The 21,641-nt window shown below is 38.6% G+C and overlaps 2 protein-coding genes across 2 annotated transcripts; both read right to left on the reverse strand.

Moving 5' to 3' along the window:
* Positions 1-12,550: 12,550 nt before the first annotated feature.
* LOC141599412 (polygalacturonase inhibitor 2-like) lies at positions 12,551-13,764 on the reverse strand. The gene has a single exon (XM_074419413.1). The coding sequence runs from the start codon at positions 13,734-13,736 to the stop codon at positions 12,582-12,584; it is 1,155 nt and encodes a 384-aa protein (XP_074275514.1). The 5' UTR covers positions 13,737-13,764; the 3' UTR covers positions 12,551-12,581.
* Positions 13,765-15,874: 2,110 nt separating this feature from the next.
* LOC141599413 (reticulon-like protein B11) lies at positions 15,875-21,289 on the reverse strand. The gene is made up of 6 exons (XM_074419414.1): positions 21,021-21,289; positions 19,900-20,080; positions 19,644-19,785; positions 19,329-19,398; positions 19,049-19,229; positions 15,875-16,103 (listed from the first exon to the last, which is right to left on the reverse strand). The coding sequence occupies exons 1-5, from the start codon at positions 21,079-21,081 to the stop codon at positions 19,057-19,059; spliced, it is 627 nt and encodes a 208-aa protein (XP_074275515.1). The 5' UTR covers positions 21,082-21,289; the 3' UTR covers positions 15,875-16,103; positions 19,049-19,056.
* Positions 21,290-21,641: the final 352 nt, after the last annotated feature.

Here is a 21,641-nt window from a genome sequence, read left to right on the forward strand (position 1 = left end):
GTCATTATTTCCGGATTCCTTTTTTTTTTTTATGGGTTCTTAGTTTCTCGCTGTCCCGGACAGCGAGATATTGCTGGACATATTACAATCATAGACAAGCTACTTTCGTCCTCGCCGTTCTCCTTGCTCCGACCACCAAATAACGAAATACCACCTCAATTCTCTTCTTCTCACTACCCTTATCATACGCACATCTTTGTTTAAGTTATTAGCTCAATGGTTTACGCAAAAAACGACCCGTAATATCACCGCCTACTAACGATTTCGGTTTCGCGACAATCCATTTATATCAAATCCCCATAGTTCACAACCTTGACATAGTTGAGTTTTGTTTAAGTCTACCCTAGTCAAGTTGAACTCCAGGTTTCTTGGCTACTCCTTACTATACGTTTGCTAGTTTTTGTCACATTTCAACTTTTACAGATTCAAGAGAAAGATGATTGAGACAATATAAATGGATTGCCACAAAACCGAAATCGTTAGTGGACAATGATATTGCGGGTCGTCTTTTACGCAAAACATTAAGCTAATAACTCAAACAAAGATGTGCGTATGATAAGGGAAGTGTGAAGAAGAGAATGAAGGTGTTATTTTGTTATTTGGTAGTCCGGGCAAGGAGAACGGCGAGGACGAAAGTTGCTTGTCTATCACCGTAATATGTCAATCAATATCTCGCTGTCCGGGACAGCGAGAAACTAAGAACTTATAAAAAAAAGGAATCCGGAAATAATGACGTGGACCCATTTTTGGTAAATAGTTTGAAATCGACACTATTTTGTTAAATAGTTTGAGTTTCAACCCCATTTAAGCAAAAACTTCGAAGAATACGGCCTTAGTTGCTAAGTTCATTCGTTAGTTATTTAGGTTTAAATTAAGTTATAACTAAAGCTAAGGATTACTAAAACAAGGCGAGATAAAACAAATTAGTAGCTGATGCAAGATTTTGATGTTGGAGGCACACATTTTTTTTCGATAGATTACTTCTATCTTAAAATATTATTTGCGTTTTAGAATTTCTTTTTTGAAAAAATATGCTTTATAGGATAAAATGAATGTAAAATAATTAACGTTCTACATAATTTTCTTAATAAAAACTAGTTTTGTTTCCCACACTCCATAATTTTCCGTTTATTACTTTGTACATTACCCGATTATCAAATAAGAGTGGTGTAAAACTAACATACAAAAGTTTTAAAAGTTAAAACTTGTTTGGATGTTATCAAAAAATGAGGTGGATTAGATTATACAAGAGGATGATTGAAAACAAGAAGTAAGGACAAGGTTACTTAACATTATTTATGTTTGCCAGCCTTTGCAATTAGTTGCATGCAGGTGATGCTCTAATGAACCATCACATAAATTGATAAGCTCATTATCTTACCATCTACATAATTGGTTTATTTTATGCATAATAAAGCGGCATTGGGACGTGTTTTCACATGATTTACGTCACATTTACCATATTCTTAATGTCGGATTGGTAATGAACCTTTGAGTGATGTTTTGAAGTAAAGGCATGTCTTGAAGTCTATCATGATACAAACATCTACAAGCAAGAAGGAAGACTAGCTAAGACATGAAGAAGTAGAAGGATGAAGCAATCGAAGATTTGAAGCTTCGTTTGCATAAGGATCGACTTCAAATGAGTATATCTTGAGTTCTAGAGCTCGTATAGATGCAAGAACAAGTGGAGGTGAAAGCTTACGTTCTTAGCTTTCCAATGACAGGTGACACGCCTCATTTGGCCAAGTAACAAGAGAGATATGGCCTTTTGAAAAATACAGTCCATGGGCAAGGGCGCACCGTGCGCCTTTTCTGGGTGTTTCACGTTTTGATTACGGGCTTCCATCCAACTTAAGCCCATCATTTTCTCTTTAACCTAGAACTATATATAGATGAATACCATTAGGGATTCATCATCTTATGCTTTATTATTGTTAATCAAGTTGTAATTTGAAGATTATCATTTTAATTGGGTTTTTAGATCTAGAAGGGAGAACTAATCCTTTCTCTTAATTCAATCCTAAAGGTGTAATATTTTGGTTGTAAAAGTTTAATCTTTCCCTAATTTTTATTATTATTGTTAATCCCTTGTGTTTATTGTTTGAATTTTGGAAACTTTGTTTGATTTGAGTAATTAAGTGTGATTTCCTTGTTTCTTAATCAAATCAAGTCCCTTAATTTATTGTTGTTAGAATTGTTAAGTGTGGTTCCTTGCAATTTTATCTTAGCATCCTGTGTTTGAATTAGTGAGTGTGATCTCTTCCTAACTTGATCTACATGAAAGGGATTAACTTATGATTATGCATTAATCGTGTTCTATTGTGTCTAATTACCCCTATTGAATCTCTTATACTTTATCCTCTTATTAATTTGACCAATGTATGTGGTTTCTACTTGGTAGGATTGATGAGTTGGGTTAATTGATTAAGTGTGATTTTCTTGTCATTAACCATTATTAAGGAGGTTTATGGATTTGTCTTCACAATAGAGTAATAATAACTAATTGGGGATTGATTGTGTTAAGGATCAACCATTAGAGGTTCACCACATGGATGATTAGGTTATGTTTTCCTCTCATATTTGATAATCACCTTTGCAAACCCCCCTTCTCTCGGGCTCTATCCCATTACTTGTTACTTACTTATTTTATAGTTAGTCTTGATTAGTACGTATTGTGGTATATAAATTGTTAATTTGACCGTCTTAAATAGCGACGTTTTAGGCGTGTCAATAAGCATTTGTTATGAACGAATATATTTGGGTCAACCTGTTGGAGACGTTGTGTAATACTACGTATTTATGAGTCTCGGGGTACTCTATCGAGTAGGCCTTACTCTGTTGAGTAAGGGCGAGTTGCAGATTAAAATAGTTTCTGACCTGTTGGGTACTCGATCGAGTAATATGGGTACTCGATCGAGTAAGGGGGCACTCGATCGAGTACCTTATCTACTCGATCGAGTAGCCGGTTTACGGGAGATGATTTCTCGGGTTTTGTTAATAATGCGATTAGAGTATATAATACTTCCGTCATTGTTCTTAAAACACTTTTCAAAACCTAATTACTGTCAAGAGAGAAAACAAAGTACGTTCTTCGCTTTAATCGCATTGTTGGCAAATCCCGGAGCTTGGAAGGTCGGATTTCACCTTTCTTTATACCGTTGTGATCCTTGCGTCGAGGGTAAGACCTGTATACCATTTTTATAATGTTTCTTTAAAGTTGGTTAAACTCTAATTTGGGGAATTGGGGGTTTTGTAGTATGTTATACTTGGTAGTGATTATATGTTTGTATGTTAGGAGAAGGGTTCGTAGAGGAAAGGTTTTGAGACAGCTGCTAGATCGTCTGATGTTTGTGTTGCATTTCAGGTAGGGTTTCCCTACTCAGTAGTATTTACATAATGCGTGGTGATTGTGCTGTAGTTAGTGATTGTTGATTGATTCAGACGGATGGTGTTGTTGTATTGTAATTGTGGTTGTTTGTCTCTGGTTCTCGAGATGCGTTCTCGGCTCAGTGGAGTCACTTGCGGGAGTGGCTTCACGCCCTAGTTTCGCCCTTCGTGGAACCCGCCACGGAAGGGGATGTGCACATTAATGGGACAGGGTTATCGCTCGGTATGATGAGCGGGGATTTGGTGGGTACGGCTGCGTCCCCCCCTTTGGCGTGGCGGGTCCGGTGGACGTCGGTGATGGAGATTGATTGGAGTGGGTGATTGTGTGTGACTGTTTGAGCTATCTTGATTACTGTATCGTTGGTTGTATATAATTGTGTGAATAGTACTGACCCCGGTTTATTGTTTTAAAACCTGCGGCGATCCATTCGGGGATGGTGAACAGATATTGAGCAGGTATGAGTTAAGTACTGGGATAGCTGGGATGTGCCACGATCTGATGCTAGAAGTCTTCCGATGTAGCTTAGTAGTTTTCATAAACATTTCAGTTAGATCAGTAGACATTTGGTTTGAGAGCATGTATACGTATTTTGGTTTCGTTTTTTTGGATTGTAACCTTTCACTAAAGTATTTCTATTTAAACGTTGTTTCATTATTGTTTATTTGATTATCATTGCCTCGGGTAACCGAGATGGTAACATCCTTATACCTGGGTGGTCCTGGTAAGGCACTTGAACTATGAGGGTGTTACACGTTGGCCATTTGGAATCGGACTACCTAGTCCTAAAACATTTTAGGATTAAGATTTCAAGTTCTTTTAGATTGAAACTGGTTGAACTGAACTGATTTGAACTCAACTGAATGAATTAGAATTTATCTGAACTGAATTGAAATAATAATAATAATAATAATAATAATAATAATAATAATAATAATAATAATAATAATAATAATAATAATAATAATAATAATAATAATAATAATAATAATAATATTAATAATAATAATAATAATAATAATAATAATAATAATCATAATAATAATAATAATAATAATAATAATAATAATAATAATAATAATAATAATAATAATAATAATAATAATATTAATAATAATAATAATAATAATTGTTCCGGGTGTAATTCCAGAGCAGTATTGTTTACCACGTAAGCTCGGTGAATGGATGTCCTTCCTTGCCTTGACTCTTCCTCTCGGTCTCTCCTGAAACGATGAACAAACTGAGGGCTCGGCTTTGCACCGAGCGTACTCACTCCGACGCTCAAGTCAGTGAACTTAAAGGGATTAAGTTGTATGTTACTTGACAAAGTATATTGTAGAGAGATAAGGGAGTTTATACCAGATGAATAGTGTAACTTTAGGTTAGATTGTGGATCCTCTTCTCAATGAGAGAAGTGGAGTATTTATAGACTTTCACCTTTTGTCACGTAGTGGCCAAGTGGCCAAGTGGCTAGCAGGTGGAAAGATTGTTCTACCCTCGGCCGGGGAGCCCATGGCAGGCCGGTTGACTCCATGCCGAGGGGTCTTGGATATGAGCACGTGGATATGTCTCCCGGTCGGCTGATGGCTCAGCCGGGACCCAGGTGACCGGCCGACAGGCTGCGTCAGTTATGGCGGTCTAACATGTTGACTTGCTGTCTCTTGATCCTTGACCTTGCTCAATATGTTGACTCGGTCAGGGGGTGCAGAATATGCCCCATCAATTTGCCCCCAGCGTAGTCTATGTCGTGGTATGGACCTTCGATGAGTGTTGAGCGTATTCTGCGCAAGTTAAAAATTCCTCCCCGGCTTCCTCTTCCTCGGCTTGCTTCTGTTCAGGCCGTACCATATCCCCCCTCCACATGGATGTGTAATGGACATCAAATGTGGAAAAGAAGATGTCGCTGGCCGGCGGGTCCAAGGTTAAGAGTGCCGGATGCGTTGATTGCCCCACCCGGTCTTTGCCAAGCTTGGTTGGGTCACCGCCGTTTGGCAAGTAGATAACAAGGAGCGTGTTGAAGAAGATACGTCGATTGGCATTCTGCCAAGTAGCGTGTCAAAGAAGATTGGTAACTGTTGTGACGATTGACATTCCGTGGCTGCATGCTTGACATGTGTCTCGTTGTTGATTGCTTGACGCTTCATGGGCTTTGCCCTGATTGGTCGGATTGAGTGGGCTTTGCCCTATAAATAGGAGAGTTAGCCCCTGAATTTGGCCTTCCAAATTCATTCTCTCAAAAATTTTCTTCTTTTCGCTTAGTTTTCTTTGACGAAACTTCTCTCTAGTCTTCGAAGCGTTACTCGGCGTAACACTCTTCCCAAGGTAAACAAACAAATTTTCCAACTTTTTACTTGTTAAGTTTTTGTTGTGAACATGTCTTTCGCGATGCCGGTCCTAGTAATCCTGCGCCGGGGGGTTCCCCGTCGCGCCTTGATGAGGAGGAGGCACTGGCCGCCATCCCGATAAGGTCTGGGGGCCCTAGGTCTCCTTCTCCTGAGGTTGATGATCAGTATTTTGATGGTTTCTCGGATGATGACGATGGTGATGATGACGGTGATGATGACAGTGATGATGAGGAAAGGACTCATCCTGATGAGGAGAGGCCGCAAATCCTGGACCACGGCGACGCCTCTAAAATCGGCCCTGATCGTGCTTGGACTCATAAGTTCGCCAGTTGTTCTGGTCCTGACTTTTTCAAACATCATTTCTCCTTCGGCAGGGAGTATAAGATTGTTATTCCTATAGAGGGTCAGGCCGTCTGTTGCCCTCCCCCGGGTTGTATCGGCGTATACATGAGACACCTAGAGTATGGGCTCCGGTTTCCTCTCAATACATACGTTGCTGCTATAATTAAGGCGATGAACGTCGCTGTGGCACAGCTGCATCCGTTGGCCATCAGGACGCTTGTTGGCTTTGTGTGGCTATGTCAGTTTAAGGGGGAGGCCCCAACGGTGAACCTATTCCGCCGGCTTCATCACCTTCGACTGAATGTCCAAGGTGGCGGGGGTGGTATAGCATCTGATCGAGCAGGTTATCTCACCGTCCCCAAGCTCACTTCCTGCAAGGACTGGAAGAAACGGTGGGTATATGTTGAGGTTCCAGGGGATTATCCACTGCCTCGGTCCTTCCAGCACCAAGTCAATTTGCGGTGCAAGAGCAAAGGGGAGCGTGAGAAATATGTATCCCGGGGCAAGCTTAAGATGGACGCCTTGAAGGTCCCTCTTAATGCGGACGAACGGCGGACAATGAAGTTGTTTGAGACTGAGAAGGATGGGTCGCCAAAGGGATGGATGCCCCCGACGCAGATCATTCTTCAAGATGAGCCGCTCTGCCACGTCGGCCTCATATCGGCCCTAGCACAGGGTGAGTGGGGTCGGTGTGAGGCCCATCTCTGCTTTTAATGTTTCTGTTTTTTGAACTTTGATTTATTTCTTTTGTTTAACTCTTGTTTCGTTTCTTTTCTGCACCGTTTTGGCCCGGACCATCCGAGGAAATCCTCTTGAAGATGGGACTTGACAAAGACAAGAACGTTGTTGAGATGCATCTGAAGGCCGATACGCGTGATCGCAAACCGGCGCCAAACGACCTCATGGACCAGCAGTTGAAGGTCTTAGATGTGTCGGCGGCCCAGGCGAAGGTTGCCGGTAACATACCGCGCCGAACGCGAAAAATAAAGTCTTCGGCGGCGACGGCGTCAACATCAGTTCCACCTCCAATCCCTTCAGTCCAAAAGGAGACGGTGGAGATCGTTGATATTACCGAGGAGGAGGTCACCTTGGCAGAGGAATCTCCTCTCTTACGCAAGAGAAAAGAGATTCTTTGCTGCGCCGCTGCTGCTACTACTCTACTCTCTCTCGTCGCCGAGGGGCAAAAAAAATGGGTCCTCCGGCCAAGAAGGCCAAGCCTCGGTACAGATCTAACTCCGTGGCTCGGACTTAGCTTCGGTTCATTAGGCGTTCCGATGACATGCTCTCGGGTATGTCCATGAATGTTGACATGAATGCTTTGATTGAATTTTTTGTAGATCAACCGCCACCGTCTCTAGGACACACCGTTGAACGGCGTCGAGAAGCGACCTGCGCGCAGACGGGTGGTAAAGATGCCACCGTCGTCTCCTCCTTCCCGAAGCCTACCCCCGCCCAGATTAGGTCGGAGGGCCTAAGTTTGTCCAGGATGCTGGCGAAGTGGGCTGATGTGGTCGGTGCTCATATTATGGAGCAAGAAAAGATCATGGCTGAAGTTGCCCCACAGCTTGATCGGCTCAGGCTTGAGCTCGCTGCTGCGAAGAAGGAAGCTGAGAGGGTCAAGGCTGAGGCTGAAAAGGCGGTCTAACATGTTGACTTGCTGTCTCTTGATCCTTGACCTTGCTCGATATGTTGACTCGGTCAGGGGGTGCAGAATATGCCCCATCAATAATAATAATAATAATAATAATAATAATAATAATAATAATAATAATAATAATAATAATAATAATAATAATAATAATAATAATAATAATAATAATAATAATAATAATAATAATAATAATAATAATAATAATAAGAGTATTAGATGGAAAATTAACGAAATAATAATAATAAGGGTATTAGATGCACCAGAATATTACTGAGTATATTTCATTAGAATTATGGTAGAGGTTGAGCTTGACCAGAAATTTCCAAATCGTATAATTTTTGAGGATGAATTAGGGATTAAGGTGACTGTTCCTGTTGAGTATGATTAGCTCCCTATTACATGTCAAAAGTGTAAAGGGATAGGCCATCAAACCAATGCTTGCAGGAAGAGAGTCATTGGACCAAACAGGGTTGTTCCTCAGAAGCATGTTAGACAAGTCGTGAAGCCAAAACTGCCTGGTACTAAGGCTAATGTTGTTCCAAAGGAGTTCCCTCCTCTAGTTCCTACTCAGGTAGTGCCTATTGCTTCAGGACCCAGTGTAGAGACTGTCCCACCTACTATTGTTACCCCGGCTCCTGCTACTCATGGTCCTGTTTTCACCCCTGCTCGTGTGATTACCAGAATGACTAGGCATGAGTCTCGGGTAGTGGAAGGTAGGGAAGGAGGGTTTACTGTTAATTTTAATGCTGAGTTAGCTGAAGCTTCTAATGTCTCAGGATTGGTTGATAAAGGAGGTGGAGGGGGGAGGATATGCCCTCCCAATGATTAGATTTGGAGTGTGGAATGTGAGGGGCCTGAATAGTGATAGTAAACAGAAAGATGTTAAGTGGTTCTTACATCAAAATGGTGTGGACCTATTTGGGCTCCTTGAGACAAAGGTTAAGCCTGCGTCTCTAAATAAAATTGTTAGTAAAGTTTTTTCTAATTGGAGTTATGTCACTAATACCTCTTTGCACTCTGGGGGTAGAGTTTGGATTCTGTGGAATGAGAATAAGATCAACCTTGACATTGTTGAGATGGATGCTCAGTATATTCATGTTAGAATAAAGGATAATTGTACTAGACAGGTGTTTATGGCTACTTTTGTTTATGCTTATAATAAAATTGAGGAAAGGGTCCCTCTCTGGAATGCTCTTATGAGACTTAATGTGGCTGGTCCTTGGGTTGTGCTTGGTGATTTTAATAATGTCATGTTTGCTAATGAGAAATTAGGGAAGTTGGTTAAGGATGATGAAATGTTGCCTTTTCAATCAACTGTGAATGCTTGTGATCTACAGGATATGCATACTACTGGCTCTTTTTTCACTTGGAATAATAAGCAACCAAGTGAGACTAGAGTTTTTAGTCGCATTGATAGGGTTTTGGTTAATGGTGATTGGCTGAATCTCTGGCCTGACTGGAATGTCCACTATCAACCAGAGGGTTATTTTGATCACTGCTCATGTATTATATCCTCTGGTGTGAGGGATGAAGGGAAGAAGAAACCTTTTAAATTTTTTAATATGTGGACCAAAGTAAATGATTTCCAGCTCTGTGTGAGTAAGGTTTGGCACTCTCATGTCAGTGGTACACCTATGTTCAGGGTAGTGAGGAAATTAAAGTGTCTGAAACCTGCTCTAAAAGGACTCAACAAAGAGCTCTTTTCTGATATTGAGAGGAATGCAGATGTGGCTCAGAGTGTGCTTACTGATTGTCAGCTGCAGCTTCAAGCTGATCCTACTAATGTTCTGTTGATGGATAAAGAGAGGCAAGTTAGAGAATCTTATCTACTTTTGGCTTCAGCGAGGGAGGACTATCTGCAACAGAAAGCTAAGTGTGAATGGGCTAAAGAAGGAGATGCAAATACTCATATTTTTCATCAGGCTATTAGACAAAGACAGATACACAATAAAGTTCTCCAGATTGAGAATAGTGCTGGTGTGGAGTGTACTGACCCAAATGAGATTCTCCAAGCGTTTGTGGAATTTTATGAAACCTTGCTTGGCACCCAAGCCCATACCTCTGATTTTTATAGACATATTGTTGCTCAGGGGCCCAAAATAGATAAGAATGATTGGGATCAGATGTGTGCTATCCCTACTGAGGAAGAGATTAGGAAGACAGTTTTCTCTATTCCAGATGATAAGAGTCCTGGCCCTGATGGGTACACTAGTTGTTTCTTTAAGGCTAGTTGGGACACTATAAAGGAGGATATTTGTCTTGCAGTTAAGGATTTTTTTGAGCATGTGAGACTTCTTAAGCAACTGAATAGTACTACCCTTGTCCTTATTCCTAAGGTGGATAATCCAAGATCTGTTAAAGAGTTCAGACCAATTGCCTGTTGTAATACACTTTACAAGGTTATTTCTAAACTTATTTATCAAAGAATTAATGGTAGTCTTCCTCAGATAATTAACCCTGATCAGTGTGCGTTTATTCAAGGAAGGAGTATAGTTGGTAACATTTTGATTAGGCAAGATTTAGTCAGATTGTATACCAGGAAGAGTGTTTCTCCTCGATGTCTGATGAAGGTTGACCTAAGGAAAGCATATGACTCTATTGAATGGGTTTTTATTGAACAAATGTTGAATGGATTGAATTTCCCTCCCAAGTTGATTCATCTGATTTTGCAATGTGTGACAACCACTAGCTTCTCAATAGGTTTGAATGGACAAGTGCATGGTTACTTTAATGGTTGTAGAGGTCTGCGACAAGGGGATCCAATGTCTCCTTTGCTATTTACTATCTGTATGGAATATTTGAGCAGATTATTGTCTACTGCTGGGGACCTGCCAGGTTTTCACTTTCACCCCCTCTGTAAAAATTTCAAGCTTAATCATCTTATGTTTGCAGATGATTTGTTGTTATTTTGCAAAGGGGGTGTCAAGTCTATTTGTATTATTATGGAGGTCTTTAAGAGGTTTTCCAATGCTTTTGGACTGCATATAAACTCAGATAAGTCTGACTTCTACTGCAATGGCATGGCTCCTGCAACAGTTCAGAAAGTCCTCCAGGGTACTGGCTTTAAGAAAGGCGAGCTTCCTTTTAAGTATTTGGGAGTAACAATTTCTCATAAGAGACTGACTAAGATTGATTGCAATGTTTTGGTTGATAAGATGCTTAAGAGAATTAGAGGTTGGAACAGCAAGAAAATCTCTTATGCTGGAAGGCTTATCTTAGTTAAAGCTGTTTTATCCACTATTCATACTTATTGGTCTCAAATTTTTGTTTTACCAATGGGTGTCATGGACAGAATCCAAGTTCTCTGTAGGAACTTCCTTTGGGATGGTGATGATAAGTACTCTAAAGTCCCTCTGGTTGCCTGGAATGTATTATGCAAAGGTAAAAAACAAGGTGGATTGGGTATAATTGACAGTAGAATTTGGAATACAACAGTTATAGGTAAACTAGTCTGGTGGATTGCTTCTAAACAGGACCACTTGTGGATTAGATGGATTGATAACATCTATTTAAAAGATACTCCGTGGTTATCTTATGATCCTACTAGTTACAGTTCCTGGGCCTGGCGAAAGATCTGTGAAGTGAAGAACACACTAAAAAATGGCTACATAAATGGTAGATGGAGAGGTACTGATACTTACTCTATAGCTGATGGATATGAATGGTTAATGGCTGCTCCAAGTTCGAAAGTTCCCTGGTATAATGTAGTATGGAACAGGTATGATCTCCCTAAATGGGAATTTATCATGTGGTTGGTTCAGCACCAACGATTACTCACACTTGACAGGATGACAAAAATGGGGATGAATGTGCCTGAAGATTGTTTTCTATGTGGCTCACATTCTGAAAGTCATGTACACCTGTTTCAGGACTGTTCTTTCACTCAGAAATGCTTACAGTTGGTTGCAGACTGGCTCCATATCCCTATTCATAATCTTTCCAACTGTGTAAGCTTGATGAAACTTAGAGGATCCTCTGTGCTCACTCGTCAACTCACTGTTGCTGTTGTGGTTGGGGTCTACTACTGGATTTGGCGGTGTAGGAATGTCTGCAGGTTAGAGAGTTATGTAATGCAACCGGGTCATCTGGTTAAGCTTGTTCGTATTGAATGCAGGAGGAGGTTTCAGAGCATGTTTCAAGGTCAATTAAGTAGTAAGGATAGTATATGGTGTAGAGCTGCTGGTTTGATTTGATTATGTTGTTTTATCTTAGTAGCTGTAGTCTAGTAAGTTGTTCAAAATGGTTGTAAGGATGTCAAGGTTGTATCACTTGGTTGTTTGATAATTAATATTACTAACCAAAAAAAAGAAGGGTATTAGATGGGATAATAAAAAAAACATATATGGAAAAATAAATTTCAAATATGGAAAAAAAAATTATTAAAAAAAAACCTTAAATATTTTATGAAGTTCCAATTTTTAGGCACCTCCAATAGTTGAGCCCTAGTCCTAAGAATTTAGTCAAGTGACCTAGTGTTGTAGTGTTTGGGTTATTTGTCCTTCATATGTTGTAGACGCAAACATCAAAACAAAACTGTATATAGTATAATAACCTTATTTTGTTTATGTAGTTCATTTAGTTGTTATTGCTAAGTGAGATGTATAAATTATTACAAGTTAATATACTTTGTATAATGATTTTTCAAGAAATCAACTGACGTTTTGGATCATGTAACTCTATCGGATTGATAAGTTCAAGAAAATGTTAATTGAGGTGGAAATGCTACCATCATATTATCACAACCTTGTCTTCGGACATAATTTGCTAAATCAAATTGAACTCATAATTTAAAGTAAATCAAACATGCTGGTTTTCATTAAAAAAAAGGGCTAACCATGAACATTGTTAATGAAAATCACTTGCAAGCTTGTAAAGGACCACCACAAAGAAACTTGTTGTGAGAAAATATAGTCGGGTCAACCCGTTTAAAACGGCGGCCATTTGGTATTGGGCCACATAGTTGATTAAAACTCACGTCAATTGAATCGACATGTACTTGACCCAAACGTTTTGGAAGAGACCCGTATATCATGTTGTGACTTATGTTGAAACCCGCTAAGTTACGACCCAAGTCTACATTTGAGAAATCAAACTTCAAAAGGTTGTAATCGACCCGAATGTCAATTCGGGCTGTGTTAGCCTTGTCAAATAAAAATGAGGCATCACCAGAGAGTTTGTTGTGAGCAAGGTTAAGGGTAAATAGATTAGTCCTGCCTAAAGTGTGTGGAATGGGACCATATAAGTTGTTGTTGGACAATGAAAGGCTTGTCAGGTTTGGCATTTGGCCTAATGATGTTGGAATTGAGCCTGAAAGTGAGTTTGAGTCGAAATATATCGAGTTTAGATTATGTAAACGGGCTAGATACTTGGGTATTGAGCCGAATAACTTGTTTGAGTCAAGGCGAAGGAGGGCGAGATTGGCTAGTTGGGCTAAAGTCGGAGGAAGTACACCGGTTAGCCCATTGGAAGAGAGGTCGAGGTACGTGAGCCTTTTCAGCTGGCCCAAAAAATAAGGAACTGGGCCGCTAAGTTTATTCGAGGATAGCTCAAGTTGGGCCAAGTTTGTGAACTGGCCTAAGAAACTAGGGATTGGGCCGGTCACTTTGGTCCCGGAGATGACTAGGGATATGAGGTTCGTTAACTTACTTAAATACGACGGTATTGGGCCGTAAAGGTTGGGAACATTTGAAATGTAGAGCCCAGTAAGCGAAGGAAGCCGGTCCAAGAATGGTGGGATTGGGCCATGGATGTCATTGGCTTCGGTGATGCTTAAGGAAGTGACATGGCCTTGGTCATTACATTGGATGTTAAGCCAGAAACAACAATCTGTATTCGGATCCCATGAACCAAATGAAGAAGGGTGGCCCAATTCGGTTTTAATACGTAGGAGAACACGTTTGTCGTGTGGATGGCAAAGATCCGGGGTGCTTTGAGAATGAGAAAAGTCGATTGCTTGTGAGAGGAGGAGGAAGAAGAGAAGAGGGAATGAGTTCAACTTTGATGGACTCATTTCTCTTCAACAAATATGTTAGTAGTACCAAATACTTTGTAGTGTGGTAGTGTTGATGAGCTAATAATAGAAAGGTATCTGATTTGTAAGTTGCGAGTTGTGAGCTCATTCTTTATAGAGGAATGCAAAAGAAATAGAGACCCATAAAACGAAACCACGTGGAGAAGAATGCCCTTTCGCGGAAGTATGCTTCTATGGGTGCTTAAGAGCATCCGCAAAGGTGGAAATCAAGCTCCCCATATACACTCTCTTTCCTCATATGGGGCTCCTCATTGTTGCACCAACCTCCCCAACATTTGGGGCTCCACTGTTTTTAGAGAAGGTCCCCAAAAGAAAAGTAAGGCAATTTGTGTTATTTTTGGGGAGGTTCCCAAATTTTTGTGTGTGAATTGGGGAACCTCATTGTTGTATAGATGTAGTTATGAAATGAGGAGGGTAAATGGAAAAGTTAGTGGAAAATGAGGTGGACGAATAAGAAAAGGAAAGAGAAAATATGGGGAGCCTCACCTTTGCGGATGCTCTAAGTCCATAAAGATACTATGCACATGATCAAAAATCTCATGCTATAAATAATTAAAGGGTTATTTCATAACAATAATCCATCCTATTGGTGGTCTGCAATAATCACTCCATCCTATCAATAATCCCAATTAAATCCAGTCTAAACACCATACCTTCTAATAACGAACCAGCTGATATTTTGTGATGCTTATGTGCATCAAATAAACCAAGTTCTTGATTCATCACTTGAAAATATTACACATAAACTTCACATATACCAGCTTGGTTGTCCAAAAACTATCAAATATTTCAACATAAACTTCAAAAAAATATCAGTTGGGTTATTATTAGAAGGTATGGTGCTTAGGTTGGATTTAATTAGGATTATTGATAGGATGGAGTGATTATTGCATACCATCAATAAGATGGATTATTGTTATGAAATAACCCATAATTAAATACTCCCTCTTAAACAGATCTTCCACATTTTTTAAAATGATAAATTCACAAAGATCTTTCACTTTTCTTATTTATCTAATACTTGTGGTTATAATAACTTATAACCCCACTTTCTCTCACTTACTTTCATTTACATCCACACATCACCATACCGCTAAATTCTAATCCAACATTGTGGAAGAACTTAGTGAATAGAAGGGAGTATAATACTTACTGATAAGAATCTCGTAGTATACTTCGTCCCAATGAATAGTTTATAGTTACTTTATTATGTGAGAGAAAAATAATATAAGTTTAAACTATTGACTGGGACGGGGGACATATGAGAATATATTAGCCAATTGGGTTACACTAATTCTCATTTTAGAACTTTTCCGTATAAAACCAGTCATTTATTTAGTTAAATGTAACCATTTAAATTGAATCATATTTCGCTGTAAATTGGTCACATATAGGCATATAGCCCGTCTAAAACCTTCAGACGAAAATGACCATCTAAAAGGAGGAAAAAAAAATTAGGTGAAAAATATTGTCAATTTTAAAAGAGAGTGATTTCTAATTTTACTTTAAAAAAATCTGAATCTAACGACATCAATAGCATTGTACGATACTCCGATTGTACATATTTTAAGAGTATTTTTATATTTTTGGGCCTAGAAATATATGGATTTAATATCACAAAATCCCTTGAAATAAATGGTGTGTCTGGTATCTCCCAACTCCCAAAGCAATCGATCGATCAATAATGTGGCAGCCGTTTTTAGACTTTCTTTCCTCGCGTCCACACTTCCATCGCATACGATTATGCAGCATGCTCATATCTATCACGGGTCAACTGAAACTACCTTCTATGATTCGGATCCTTACAATTCGTATCAATAGCAAAGTACTGAATAAGTATTAAAGTTTAGGGTCATGATCCGTCCGAAAAATAATGTCTAACTCCTTTTTCAGAATACCTTCTGCATACAATATGGTATAAGAACTTACAAAAGTGCAAATATAAAACAGACTATGAAATGGAAGATGGGAGATAACTGTGGGAGATGACCTTCAACTAGTGCTCAATGGGGACACATTAAATTCTTTTTTCCTATGTCGATAAGGAGACGAAAACTCGTGATCAATGGCGTACCAATACAATCAGAAACCGCTATGAAACTACTGATCAGTTACAGTGATATTTGCTAATGGTACTTCTAAAATCAAAACATGACGGCTTCCAGTTTAAAATGTGAAAACATATTACAATCTAACAAGAAAAAACCCGACTAGTTTCCAGCTACGATTTACCAAAAACCCTTGCAAAGCAAACCTCAATGCCCCCCCTGTTATCAGCATCTGAAAACCATCAGTCTTGAACATTCGCTTTCTACGGATGGGTAATATGCACATCTCAAAAGAATCCTGAAAAAAAAATAAAAAAATTGGGTCAATACATGGAGCATATGATCTATTTCATTGCAACTGAGACCAAACTAAGCATCACATCACAATTTATTGTATCATTACACAAGCAAAATCGAGATTTATTGACAGGTATGGTACAATGCATCTTCGGGCATTCAACCCTTGCAGAAACCTATAACAACGGTACTAATTAAATACTCCGTATTTATAGCAACGGTACTAATTAAATACTTCGTATTAGCTATAAAACTGCACAATACAAGTATACAACACATCCTAGAATTAATGATTTGGCAGAATGAGTGATTAAGATTTGGGAATTCTTAACCGCACCACTAACACCGAGATTAAGAAAACACATGATAAAAATTTATTAAGACTCTGACTGATAGGCAACAACAACAACAACATCACAGCCTTAATCCCAAAATGATTTGGGGTCGGCTGACATGAATCATTCTTTAGAACCGTCCATGAGTGAAAAATGAAAAACAAAAGGGAGAGCGAAAAATAATACAAAGTCAAGGTGTTATAGGTTTTAAAATCGAATTCCGGAGTTCTTTTATCAAAACTTAAAATTTAATCAAGAATAAAGATTAAAACGATTTTGAAAACCAAAGTAGAATTTAAGGATTCGAAATACCTTAAAAGTAAACCAAGTAAAATATATAAGAAAGTGGTTGCTAAAAATCTACACCAAATACTAAAAATCCACATATATCCTTTCCTTCCATTGTGCCCTCTCCGTCACCATACTCTCCTCAAGCCCCAAAAATCTCATATCGTGCTCTATCACTCTCAACCATGTCTGTCTCGGTCTCCCTCTACCCCTAGGGGCATTTTCTGTTCTCCAAGTCTCCAACCTCCTAACTGGTGCGTCCATAGGTCTCCTTCTCACATGGCCAAATCATCTTAGACGATTTTCCATCATCTTGTCCTCTATTGACGCCACTTTTACCTTTTCCCTAATCACCTCATTCTTTAATCGATCTTTCCTTGTATGGCCGCACATCCACCTCAACATACGCATCTCCACCACACTCATCTACTCATGTTTTGAATGCGACAATGTTTCACGGCCCAACACTCTGACTGATAGGCGTCGCAGAAAAAATATTTTTGACGGCAAACCAGCTCTATGCTTCTATCGTGTTGTGACTGTCAAGATAAACTTTTTCAAGTATCAAGTACGGAGTATATAACAAATCAACATTTGTGGGCATCTAAAATATAGACGAGAGAGAATTTTCTAGTAGAATTCAACAGTTCTAAACTTCAAGATGGCACACAAACATAGTTCTAAACTTCAAGATAGCAAATCATAAGTTCAGACCAGTTCAGATATGAACAAACTCTAAATACATGAGTTGAGCGTCGGTACAAACTGTAGACCACCTTTGCTCAAATGCTCAGTACATTAATGTACATAGACACTCGATGCTCCAGCAAAATATTCCTAACCATGAAAATGTTATTTATCAAACACTAAAATCAATATCAGCATTAAACTCCCGAGGTAAAAGAGTATATCCTCTCCCAGACACATCTCAGATTACCATTCCTGAAAGACCAGAAACTCTCTAAAGATAGTTAATCAGACAGCTTCTCTAATCTTTATCCTTGTCCATACACTCCAACAGCCTATATACCAGCGACCTGCCCATGGCATGGAGTCCGAAAATTCTCTCTCAAAGGCATCAATCATAATCAAATTCCCCAACTTCTCTGTTCAACTTGACTAGTAAAAAGTTACCCATCAGCCATTCACACGTATAAGCAAACACCATTACACCCGCAGTTTCAAAACTCAAATTCTTGGAGTTTGAAATTTGTTAGTAAATTGTACAAATATCCCACCTGAAGTGCGTATTTCTTTATTAACTATTTATTGTTACCACAAAGCTGAGGACATGTGGCAATAAAAATGGAAGAACAAAACACATATACTTGGTTGGGAGCTCTGCCTTAAAGGCCATCCATGGCTCTACATAAAGGACATTCTACATAAAGCTCACTTCATTACTATCCTTCCATGCTAATACCTCAAACCAAAGAAGCCATCCAAGTCGATGCATCAAGGATTTTCAAAGTGCCAAGTTCATCAATCATACACTTTCGGATCGACTTTCAAATTGTTTTCAATTCAAATAATCCAAATAAATCGATGAATGTTGGCAATCACCACTGTATGCCTCTCTTACTAAACTGTTTCAATATCCCTTCATAAATGCAATGAGACTTCATCTAATAGGAGCATATTCGCATCACAGACATTCTTTCTAAGAATTATAATACATACTGCTAAACAGCAGTTCACGAACAGAGGCAACCAAGTTTTTTAAAATGCAACTTCAGCACTTTGTTCCCCGAACTAAGTCGAAATCTTGACATTATCCGACAACATAAGATGTAAAGATCTTCACAAATTATACAAGAAGATACTGCAGCAAACCGTTCCCTTAAAGGAATGAAATTTCACATACAGCTTCTTAGAGATCATCTTTCAATCAAAAGGTACTTGACTAATTGACTTATCCAAAAATCAAAACTGGCAGTCTATTAAAAGACCAGCATATATTTATAATCATGGCTCAACATTTACTGTCCACAGTGGTTTCCAATTTCAAGTACCTAATTCAGCTTCAAAGCAAATTTGTACCTTTCAGCAGAAAAAGACAGAGAAGACCTCTAACCAAAAAATATTGAATAGTAGAATTCACGAAAGCAGGTAGACAATATAATAAACGGACATGATAATACATAGAATAAGTTTCCTATATTGAAGATACAAAACACTAGACTGGAAGATGGGGAAAGAGAGCTTCAAAGAGCACATATGTAACTTGCTATAATCATACCATATGAAATTATTGAACCACGCATTTTTCATAAGAAACTAAGACACGTCTGTCAGTAACTGAAAACATACAAGAAAAGATTACCATATAGCCTACTGGCTCTTCTTTTTCTTTTTGTACAAAGAAACTGGAATCTTGCTCAACACAATATGATCAAACTTTCGATAACCACCTTCGATAACTCTACATGCCACACACAGCTTATCGTCAATCCGGTTCTGGTACTTCTCGTATAATACTGGGACTGATAAAGCCAGAAGAAATCCTAAACACATACCAACCAATATAACAAAATCCACCATTTATGAGCAAGAGCAACAGGAATGGAGAATTAACAAGTAACAACAAAGTCAAAGCTACTCACCCATATATACAAATGTCACAAAACTACAGAGACTACCCACGCAAGAAACCAGCCACAGCAATGCTGCAACCTGAACACAAAGGTATTCATTATTTCATTACATACATCGATACAATGATCTTAACAATAACAATATTACCCCGGTGCCTAGATACCTCACGCGAATTGCAAGGTAGGAGGGGTCGAAACTCGAATGCATGCAACATTATCCCTATGTTAAAAACACACAAAGGCTTGTTTCCTAATGAACCAAAATGAAAATTACGTGGAGAAAATTAGCAAATCCCTATATTAGGGCAAAGATTGTCGCACAACCTGAATTAAAACTCGCAAATTTCCACAAACAGCAATCTCATGAGCAATAGACAATCCACGATTAATCCAGATGCGAATCACAGCAGTTGCCTGCTCAATCGACTTCTCAGACACTTCCATATCAGGGATAGGTGGAAGAGGTCTAAAAACGGATCAAAAAAACATAATTAAAACCAGTATATCACCTTTAAGTAAAACACCATCAACTATCAACTATAAAAATGTGGAGCCTAATATCATTAATATCGAAAACTACCTATTAAGCAGCGAGGCGGACTTAGCCCAAAAGAAGAGGATAATAACAAGAAGCAAAAGCACACTTGACACGAAAGACAATGGATTATAACCAGCGCGTTCAAAAAGAAACCACAATGACGTCGTAGAGAATAGCAACAGAAGACTTCCACTCCATTTTCTCCACAACAACACATCCGCTACTGCAAATTTGAAATAAAAAAAAAATCAGTAATCTGTTCTATTCAGCATTCGTCACACCAAAATCACAAAACAATCCATAAAAGTTCGAGATTAATCGCATTAAAGATGACAGTAACAGTAGATGCAGAATTACGTACAAAACTTGCATATCATAAATTAATCCGCCACTGCAATTTCAACATTTTCTGTGTCAAAACACACAGAACTCACATAACTTTGACATTAACTGAACAAATAATATCAGTAACTACAGTGATGATGACATTAAATGCAGAATTATATACAAAACTTGCTCACCGTAGATTAATCCGCCACAACAAATTTCAAAATAAGAAATCAGTAATATGTTCAATTCAAAGTTCCTTATACCGAAATCACATATCAATCAGCTATACTTCCACATTAATCGAAGAAAACATGACAGTAACTACAGTGATGATGACAGCAATGCAGAATTACATAACCTGCATTATCATAAATCAATTCGCCACAGCAAACTTTAAATAAAAAATCAGTAATACGTTCAATTCAACATTTGAACACCAAAATCACATATCAATTCACAAAACAATCGAACAAAAAACAACATTAACTACAGTGATGCTGATGACAGTAAATGCAGAAATGCATACAAAACTTGGAGATCATTAACTAATCCGCCACAGCAAATTTAAAATTAGAAATCAGTAATTATGTAAAATTCAACATCAATTACACCACAATCACACATGAATTCCACAAAACTACGACATTAATCCAACAAATAAAGACAGTGACTAAAGTGATCATGACAGTAAATGCAGAATTACACACAAAACTTTCAAATCATAAATTAATCGCAACGATCGAAGTTCAACCCGACGGAAGATCATTGATGAAAGGAAGATCAAATGAAAAAGCAAAAAGAAAAACGAAAAAAAAATGAAATGGGGAAAATACCGGAGCCAGCACCGAGAAATTGATGAACAGAAATGCGACGAATCGTATGAGAATCGTCCATTTAGGGAGAAAATTAGGGTTCGTGATTGTGAGAACTATTAGGGTTTGCGAATTTCCGGCAATGGGATCGGAAAAGAAAGATGGTGAGAGTTGTTAAGGGAGGTTAGTTTTGATGCAAAAGGTGATGTTGAATAAATTGGTGCCGTTGCACTATCTTTACAGGTTGTTCAGGTTTCATTTTATTTCCTTTCTTATTTCAAGCACTACATACCTACTGGTTAGACCTTCCAAATGTATTGAACCGTCGGGTTACGGATATGGTAATTTTGGGTTCAGGTACAATAACGGTCTGAAGTATTTTGGGTCCGATAAAATATATGGGTTCAGTTTATATACTCCCTCCATACCATACGAATGATAACATTGAGAATCTTGACATTATTCATAGTCGTAAGGAATCTTCGATATCTATCTATATATATACTCCCTCCTATTCTAAATAACTCTCCTTATTTCTTTTTTCGTCTATTCACAATACTCTCCTTATTTCCTTATTTGGCAAACTTTTATACTTATTTTAATCACCTCACCCCACAACAATACCCCACAATACTCATATTT

The sequence above is a fragment of the Silene latifolia genome, chromosome 9 (assembly GCF_048544455.1).
Source record: "Silene latifolia isolate original U9 population chromosome 9, ASM4854445v1, whole genome shotgun sequence".
Taxonomy (NCBI): Eukaryota; Viridiplantae; Streptophyta; class Magnoliopsida; order Caryophyllales; family Caryophyllaceae; genus Silene; species Silene latifolia.

Bases quoted from the DNA above. Each gene is read 5' to 3' on its own strand.
- LOC141599412 (XM_074419413.1), bottom strand. From the start codon at position 13,736: ATGAGTCCATCAAAGTTGAACTCATTCCCTCTTCTCTTCTTCCTCCTC.
- LOC141599413 (XM_074419414.1), bottom strand. From the start codon at position 21,081: ATGGACGATTCTCATACGATTCGTCGCATTTCTGTTCATCAATTTCTC. The intron at 19,786-19,899 runs GTAGTTTTCGAT...ATCCGTTTTTAG, and splicing joins TCCGCCTCGCTGCTTAATAG to ACCTCTTCCACCTATCCCTG. The intron at 19,230-19,328 runs GTGAGTAGCTTT...GTATGTGTTTAG, and splicing joins TGTGACATTTGTATATATGG to GATTTCTTCTGGCTTTATCA.